Source organism: Rhipicephalus sanguineus, chromosome 6 (genome assembly GCF_013339695.2).
Source record: "Rhipicephalus sanguineus isolate Rsan-2018 chromosome 6, BIME_Rsan_1.4, whole genome shotgun sequence".
NCBI lineage: Eukaryota > Metazoa > Arthropoda > Arachnida > Ixodida > Ixodidae > Rhipicephalus > Rhipicephalus sanguineus.
The window spans coordinates 71,358,656-71,367,706 of NC_051181.1; the positions used below are offsets into that span (position 1 = coordinate 71,358,656).

The 9,051-nt window shown below is 48.1% G+C and overlaps 1 protein-coding gene across 1 annotated transcript; it reads left to right on the top strand.

The window, feature by feature from the left end:
- Positions 1–594: 594 nt before the first annotated feature.
- On the top strand, positions 595–3,969 carry LOC119397907 (palmitoyltransferase ZDHHC15A). The gene is made up of 3 exons (XM_037665216.2): positions 595–1,071; positions 2,075–2,392; positions 3,334–3,969. Exons 1-3 carry the CDS (start codon positions 605–607, stop codon positions 3,812–3,814), a joined length of 1,266 nt encoding a protein of 421 aa, XP_037521144.2. The 5' UTR covers positions 595–604; the 3' UTR covers positions 3,815–3,969.
- Positions 3,970–9,051: the final 5,082 nt, after the last annotated feature.

The following is a 9,051-nucleotide window of genomic DNA, read 5'->3' on the forward strand; positions in this document are numbered from 1 at the left end:
AATGGGAAGGGCGGGAACTTCTACTCCTGTGCTACAAATCTAAAAACTACCAAGTGCCCAGCACCTTTGGCATACATGGCATGAAATTGTGAGCACCACGTGAACATTCATCCATCGCCCATCTCCCAACCAGCGACAGAGTAGGGGGGGGGGGGACCAGTACACAAACCCAAGCCTTGAGGGTGAGTGCTCGTCGACTGGTCCACGGGACCAGACTAACAGCGCCGGACCATGGAATTCGGGGTTGAGCAGCCGGTCATCTGGGAAGACATAAAATTGTTTTTAGGTTCCCTATCTTCAGGAATATCCATTCTACCTCACTCTGAATGTCCGATCCTTTCTGAACAAATTCGCGAACGCAAGCAGTCTTTAGTGCAATTTCGATAAGCGTACACAGCAATCACTTGCTCAAGATACATTGATCGAATATTTCATTTTATTTTGTCTTGTTTTATGCTTTCATTTATATTTCTTGTCTCGTCCTCACAGTGGGTTTCAGCCACTTAATAGGTGAATCATCGTCATCATCATCATCATCATCATAAACTCGCGCACACGTTCCCTCGCACTCGCACTTCTTTTGGCCGCAAGAATGAGCAGCTCGATGGCAACGATGATGTCGTCCTCTTCGGAAGAGGGAGAGCCGACGGAGCCACGGCGCTCCGCCACGACTCGCCTGGTCGCTTGGCTTCCGGTCGCCATGGTGCTGGCGCTGTTCGTCTGGGCGTACTACGTCTACATCTTCATCTTCTGCGGCTCCCTCGTCCAGGACAACATGCAGCGCGTGGTGTTCGGCGGTGTCTTCCACCTACTGCTGCTTCTGTGCCTTTGGTCGTTCGTGCAGACTACAGTGACCAGCGTGGCTCCCATACCGCGGTACTTTGCGCTCAGCGACAGCGACCAGCGGCTCATGGACCAGTGCGCCGACGAGGAGGCGCGCTACGAGTTCCTCGAGATCCTGGCCGACAGCCGCGGAGTGCTGACGCGAGGCGCCAACGGGTTGGTCCGCTTCTGCAACACCTGTAAGCAGGTCAAGCCCGACCGGGCCCACCACTGCTCCCAGTGCAAGAGGTAAGTAGCTTATGTCTCTTTTTGCGACATTAAAGCTGGAGACGATCAGAAATCGTTGAACAAAGAACACGTCATGCTGGAGCCAATGTTCCCACAAATGGTGAAGGCGAGATCCCTCGGAGAAACGTTGGCTCCATCCTCTGGCATAACTTACTCAAGCATTGTTGACCGCTTTTTAATTCGCAAGTCTGACACTTATCGAGACAGGAGTTGCATTGGTGTTACCACACAGTCCATTTCTGCGAACAAAACCACAGCTACTACCGCAAGACTACTGCAACTGCTACAGCTTCTGCTATCACCATTATTATTGGTGGAAACTTGTCTGTGAACGTATACAGGTGTAAGCATTATTTGAAATTCGTACTCACATTCTGCATTTTCGGTGGAGGCGAAAATGTTTGAGGCCCGCGTACTTAGATTTAGGTGCACGTTAAAGAACCCCATGTTGTCGAAATTTCCGGATCCCTCTACGACGGCGTCTCTCATAATCATATCGTGGTTTTGGGACATTAAACCCCAGATATTAATATTATTATATAATTAACTGCTTTCACGATATAAGTCAGAACCACAGCATTAATGTAAATATAGATAACGAATTCGCTCATCACGTTTAATCTGCTCCCCGTGCTCGGTGCCAGTCTGTGAATAACTACAAAACTATATTTGTGTAACGCTTACGTAGAGACAACAGTGATCGCGCCGGCCACTCTAGCACAGCCTTCTTTTATGTTCAAACACAATCACCACGCAGCAGGATAGCGTCAGACGATAAGGCTGCGATCAACGCCGATATTATCATCTTGGAGACAGTGCCGCCACACGTTAGTCTACGTAAAGAACAAAGTCGCTTCTTGCATGTCATGGCATACTGCTGTTCTTAGTCGACCAAGCTTGCCCACTAAACGTTATATACGTGTAGGGGCTACGGGTGGCCTACAGCAGATGCTTGATAAGCTGTGGAAAAGGTGACACATCATTCTTACGTACACGTTTTCAGGTGCATCCCGAAGATGGACCACCACTGCCCGTGGTTCAACAACTGCGTCTGCTTCAGCACGTACAAGTTCTTTCTGCTCACGATATTCTACGTGGTGGTCCTGAGCGTGTTCGGACTGCTGAGCGCGACGCACCACGTGGCCGGCGCGTGGACAAACCATGCTGCCTCCGACGTCACGCTGCACGCGACCTTTCTGTATGTGTTCGGCGTGGTGCTGTCGCTGTCGCTGGGCTCCTTCCTCTACTTCCACATCACCATGGTCTGCAGCAACGTCACCACCCTGGAAGACCTACGACCGCACCAGTTCAAGGACAGGAGGTACGCCACGCGGATACCTCCTGTTTATCAACACTCTAGTATCAGAAAAAGAAAGAGCGCACTGGAAAGGAAGTATACAAGCTGACTTCCTTCAATATAACGTGCTGACCTACGCAAACGCGGCATGGTGCAGTAGACGGAAATAAGCTTGGGGGAGGCAGAGTAGAAGGCAATGGCGGATACATAATTCGGGAGGCCTGTCTGGGAGCACCTACAACTATTGTTAAAGTGCGCGCTTTGCCTTAGAGGTGTGCTAGAACACTATTATATTGTAACAATAGAATACAAGCCAATAACGACTGGTAATTTTGGCATAAGACGTCTGCATAAGTACCCATTTCTGGTGTTCGTTAATCAACAGAGGGGATCAAAATGAGTCGCAAACCCAAATCTTTGGCATATTTCCCACAACCCGTGTGTGCTTTGGGACGCAGTATTTTGGGAATAATTGCTAACGGGGCGCTGGTCGTACTGGTTAGAACTATCTAGTCATTAAAATTAAAATCCACGGCTCTACAAGCCAAAACCTGGAGGTGCTTGTCAGCCACGCCGTATCCGAGTGTACGTACACTAGTGTTTTTTTTTTAACTTCAACTTAATTTTCAAAATGTGACTGCCGGAGACGAAAAAGGACCAGTAACCTAAAGCTAGTAGAGCAGGTGCGCCCTTAAGGGCCTTGCAATTAATTAAGCCTTGTAATTACAAGGCTACCACGGCGTCTATCTCGACCACGTTTTTTAATGCACATTGACTGCCTATATTGAGCACCCTCGTTTAAGAAAGCAGATCCGTGCGTTCAACAGGAAGACAAAAAAGAATCAAACTCGTGTCCTTGCTAGCGAATGTAAAAAAAAAAAGGTCTGGTCATAACCATGCACTACGCATTGTAAATGAAAGTGGCACCGTGAAACCACCATCTGGACGATGATGACATTACACAGGGACTCTTTCGACGTGGGCTTGCGCAACAACATCGCTGAGGTGTTCGGCCACCGCAAGGCCCTCTGGTTTCTGCCAGTCTTCACGGCGCTCGGAGACGGGGCCCGGTTCCCGACACGACTTCACCCGGACCGAAACGTGTACGCTTCTCCTGCGTCGGTGGTCGTCGAGCCGCCAAGGCCTCCCGTGCCAGTTCCTCCGGTGCCCGTGGCAACCGGAGCTGCCACGCGGATGCCTCCGGTCGTGGGTCCTCCTTCTTGCCGCTATCCGGTTCCATCCAGCGAGTCGGTGGCCCTGACGTCGTCGACGCCCCCACCACGCCTGCCACGTCGCGCTGGACGCCGCGCTCGCTTGCCTCCGTTGGCCATCACCATTGTGCCCAGCAGCGAGACGCCCGCGTCGCAGCTTCACTCGACGGACAAGAAGGACGTAACGACGTCGGTGGCACCGCCGACGACATTGTCGTCGGCGGAGGTGCGATGATTTGCATAGCGCGCGCGAGTCATGCCGTCCCCGGAACTTTGCGTTTCCGGTTGATTGAGGCAGACATGCGCGCGATGCTTGTACTTAAAGCGTCAAACTCCTTGTTAAGGAACAATTCATGTACAAGTAAACATTTCGTATGTTGAATGCGAACCTTTGGCACTTTGAGCGTTTCTATCTATCTATCTATCTATCTATCTATCTATCTATCTATCTATCTATCTATCTATCTATCTATCTATCTATCTATCTATCTATCTATCTATCTATCTATCTATCTATCTATCTATCTATCTAGGAGTCTTCGTCTGGGCGCTCTCATGATCACCTCCTTAACTTGGCGTAGACCAGAATTGGCATGGGAGGGTAGGAGGATTTGATGAATATGACTGCCGGGTCATGACATGAATACAGTGAAAATCCTGTCGAGTACGCCGTCAAACTCTTTCCTCCAGACACGTGTGGCACCACGGCCGGACTGGAAAGACGCACGCGCGTCTTTGCAGTCCGGTCTTGGTGGCACATACCCGTTTATCACGGGCCACGGTGTGCGGGTATGCGCCACAGGTGATTGACCGTTTACACCTACCCAGGAACGGTGAGAACAGACAATGGTAATTTAAATGCGAGAGCGTTGAGAAAACCCGATATCAGCAGCGTTGACCCGACGAACGGAAAGAATAAAAGTTAGGAACCCAGCAAGAATCGAACCCAAGCATTTTGCGTGGCAATCAGGTATTCTAACACAGAGCCACGCCAAGTCTATAAACTGGTTTGGAAAAACAGCCTATGCGGGCGTATTGGCGGTGCAACGTCGATTGTGGTTATGGTGTTGGATATCTAATTTTCTAAGAAAGCAATAAAACTACATATATACTCATACGGTACAGGCGTCATATCAGATTAACGTCTTTGGTTCCAGTTCTGGCTCCGCTTTTATAGCAGTCTAATAAACATTAGATTTGTATTCCTATGATTCAGCGAGCTATACTGAAGCATTGCTCGAGCCCACAGGAATACATTAACGAAAGTTACGCATGATATTCACGTGATTGCACCATAAAGTGTACTCAGTTTCGATAATACTGACGCATGTACTCTAACATGAGGGCTGGTGTTATGTCGCACCTTAGGTTACCCTTTAATTAAGAGGCACTGTTGTCGACGTGCCTGGTAAGCCCACGATGCGCATATGGCTACTACACTTACAAAAACATGTTGATCCACCTCGTAACGCTTGGCTCAAAGCCATTAAATAGCGCGTAGAAGTACTCGCTGAATGCTTCGCATAAAACCGATTCCCACAACGCGTGGGATATGCCGAGTTTTTGTTCTTTCTTTTTCTCTCTTTTTTTTGTAACATCTCTTATCTATCATCTTTTAATCCTCTTACCCCTTTCTCCAGCACAGGGTAACCAGCCGGTCTGAGAACTGGCTAACCTCCCTGTCCTTCGGTTTTTCTTTTCCTCGTCCTCGCAACTGTACTTGCAGTAGACGACCTAGGAGACTGCACAACGGCCGATACGTTCCTCCCCTCACGGCACGGTTGAAGTGTGCGCTGAAAAGCGGAACTATGGCAAGCGACTGAAAAAGCCATCCGAACAGGGCTATAAGGCTATCGTATAAAGGTATTTACTTATTTGCGATGTAGATGAAACCAGTGAAAATAATATCATTGATAGTAATATCACTGAAAATAAATAATGACAATGATGTAATAGAAATCAATAATGTCGAAAAAAGTGGCAGTTTCGCGTCAAGCGCGAAGCAACGAATGCGATAGCAAGAAATTGGAACGTCACAGGAAGAACGGCAAACAGCTAGAGACTTTCTGCGTGCTGCTCAAGCAGTAACCGAACCGATGTAACCGATCCGTTCCACGTAGAGCCACTGCCTTTCGCAAACCGTGCCCGAATGTCTGGGAAGCTTCCAGCTTATTTTAGAATCTTCTGATAGGCCTGAGCGCGCAAACCCGAACAGTCGAGTTTGTTCTGGAACTAGCGCAGCCACCAGCGATATGACTCGAACGTTCGATGCCACTTGCATAAATACCGGCGCGCCTAGCCGCAGATCAGATTATCGACGGCCATTGCTCTGTTTGCCGCTATCAGTGTGCAGCCTGTATTGTTGTAGTTTGAGTTTTCATTTCCCGTGCACAGGTTCGCCCAAACAAAAAGTTTAATCTTGAACGCGCCGAGTGCTGCCTTCGTCAACGTCACGGCCACGTGACAAAAGGGTCTTTTCGCCGAAGTAGCTTCAAGCACTGGCGTTGCTCTGTGGTAGAATGCTTCACTGCCACGCAGAATGCCTGGATTCGATTCTGGCTCGTACCCTGGTTTTTGTTTTTCATTTGTATTTATTTATTTATTCACACATACTGCAGCGCTTAGTGCGCTATGGCAGGATTGGCTGTACAAAGATACGCGGAATTTTAACGAACAGGAATGAAAATTATGTAAACAGGTAAAATAATACAGATGTGTGATTATACAAGGTCAAAAGTGCACAAACCTGTGATGAACATGAATTAAAATAGAATAAAGAAACAATGCTACTTAAGAGCTCACAGCAACGGCAAATAGGCGAGGGTATATTACAGACGCATGTCATGGATGTCGGCTACAAAAGTGGGCGATGGGCGTGAACGAATAGAACCAGGTAATGAATTGCAGTCTTCAATAGAACGGGGAAAAAACTGAACTTCAACATGTTAGCCCGAGCATAGTAAGGCGTTAAGTTTAAGTTGCGATAGCTTCTTGTCGTTGACTGAGGTGCAAAGTGTATGTGGCCTTGCCATCCGGATGTGCTCGCTCACGGAGAACTGGATATTAGGGGCGAAGCTCCTTAAGGCGGCACCCGTTCGTCCCTCGTAGTCGTAGTAGTGCGTAACCAGTCGTAACGCTAGTACCAGATCTTGACCTCCAAGGTGGTGCCGGTGGGAGATTTTTCCTGTGCGTTGTTGAACAATAAAAAATTCGCAGCGTGCGCGTTAACTAAAAGCCGAATTCTTCTGTCTCTCATTCCCCATTAGCAGCCATTGGCATGTTCCAGTAGGAAACGTTAGTAGAAGTAGAAGTGTAAGTGTTAGCTAAAAGCCGACTTCTTCTGTCTCTGATTCCCATTAGCAGCCATTGTTTACCTCCAAGGTAGTGCCTGGTGAGATTTCTCCTGTGCGTGATTAAACAATAAAGATTTTGTTCAAAACGCCGTTGATTGATGAAATAAACCAACGAAAGACGCCAGATGTTTTCTAAAAGCAAAACGAAAAGACGCCAGCTGCTTAACGAAAGACGCCAGATGTTTTCTAAAGCAATGGTTTTCTAAACAATGACAATTCACAGCGTACATGTAAAATTAAAGTGAGCTGCAAGTCGTCATAACTCTCATCGAACCTTTAGTATAAACGCGCCCGATCTCACGTCGGTGATGATGTACTGGGCAGAATTCACGGAAGATTCACGGTTTACCGATGAACCTCCGCAGCTTCGCCCACTCATCATCATTCACTCCGTGGATATGCTGTGATTTTTTATATTTATATATATATATATATATATATATATATATATATATATATATATATATATATATATATATATATATATATATATATATATATATTGTAGAGAAGCATTGAAACGCTGTAATGGGTCTTCCTCGCGAGCGCCTTCTAGTGGGTCGTCCTCTTCGTCTCTTCTCGGAGAGCACGCTCCTCGTGCTCGTGAGAGTCTTCGAGTCTGCGCTCCGTCGCGACGGTCGTCTTTGTCGCCGTCAATAAAGGCCTTAACAATATATATATATATATATATATATATATATATATATATATATATATATATATATATATATATATATATACACAGAGAGACAGAAGGTAGACCTGAGCGATATAGTATACTCTAACTTGCTGCTGTACACCGCGGGAGGGGATCGGAGAAGGGGGAAATATTAAGGAGAAAGGCTTAAATGCCTCGTCAAACGCGAAATCCGTTGGCATCGGCGTACCGCGGCATCCTGAACGAGTGATTAAAAAAATCATTATGATGTGATGACGTCACAGATTGCCAAACTTTGTGACGTCACAGGATGCCGTCATCACACGACATAGTAGCTTGGTCAAAAGCGGGCAATCATGGAGGCAGTGCAAAACCACGCTAGGTGCGCAAAGCTTTCGCAGCGTGGCGGGGCAGGATCAATACATCGACTGAGAAGAAGAAGATAGATTTCGCATTTGAGTCGTCTTAAGTGAATGCATAAAGAACCTGTAAGTTCTTTTTATTTCGCTCTTGGACAACACCGCCGATGCAGACACCGCATTTTACTCGACAGGGCCGCTCACCAGCCTCTGAAAATACAAAAAAAGGAAAAGAAACGAGCCGCGTTATTCTCTCCTGGCGTTTTAGATGCGCAACATCTTATAGCGGCGGCATATCCCGCGGCGTCGTCGGCGTCTGCACTCACAGTGCGCATGCGCAACTCTCCTCCTTCCCTCTCTCCAACAGCTGCGCGTTACTCTCTCTACTTCTCTCCTACCACCTTCTTGCGCTTCTCCTGCGTTCTCGCTTCTGTTCTCGCGGCTCATGCGCTACTCTCCTCCTCTAGTCTCCTCTCCTTCAAGTGTGAATATAAAGCGGGTAGAGCGCTGCGCGCGTTCACTTTCAGCCCTTGTTTTGGTTCACTCCGCTTGACTCCGTTGATGCTTCCGATGAAGTGTGATGCGGGCTCGACATACCGAAATTCTCTCCTGCGCAACGCCGCGGTGAGCGCCAGTGCATGCGCGTCCCCTCCCCCTCTGTCTCCTTTCCTACGCTGACCCCTCTCGCGCTCCTGTCGACCGCGTTCCCCGCTCGCCCTGTGAGAATTACCGGTCAGGCTAGAGGGAAGACACGAAGCGCGTAGCGTTCCTCTTCGCGTTCCACGACGCGAGGTCGGTAGCATGCCCAACGAACGCCAACGAAACGCGATTGTGCAAACGCTCCGGCTTCGCATCGCCTCATGGTCCTCTTTAGCGGGAGATGGTGTAATTTTTTTTCGTCTTTCTGGCGTGCTTTGTGACGCAAGAACGGTGATTCCCGACGTCACTACCGCACATACTCTCGATTGGTCCATGTACGTGAAGTATCAGTTGTGAATTGTCTCCTACACTGCTTCATCATGCAGTCGCCCACCCGTTCTTCCTTGTCTCGCATGACTATCGTGCGTGATCAGCTGATTTCACTTCATTTTGTGTGTTTCCG

Bases quoted from the DNA above. Each gene is read 5' to 3' on its own strand.
- LOC119397907 (XM_037665216.2), top strand. From the start codon at position 605: ATGGCAACGATGATGTCGTCCTCTTCGGAAGAGGGAGAGCCGACGGAG. The intron at 1,072-2,074 runs GTAAGTAGCTTA...ACACGTTTTCAG, and splicing joins CACTGCTCCCAGTGCAAGAG to GTGCATCCCGAAGATGGACC. The intron at 2,393-3,333 runs GTACGCCACGCG...GACATTACACAG, and splicing joins CACCAGTTCAAGGACAGGAG to GGACTCTTTCGACGTGGGCT.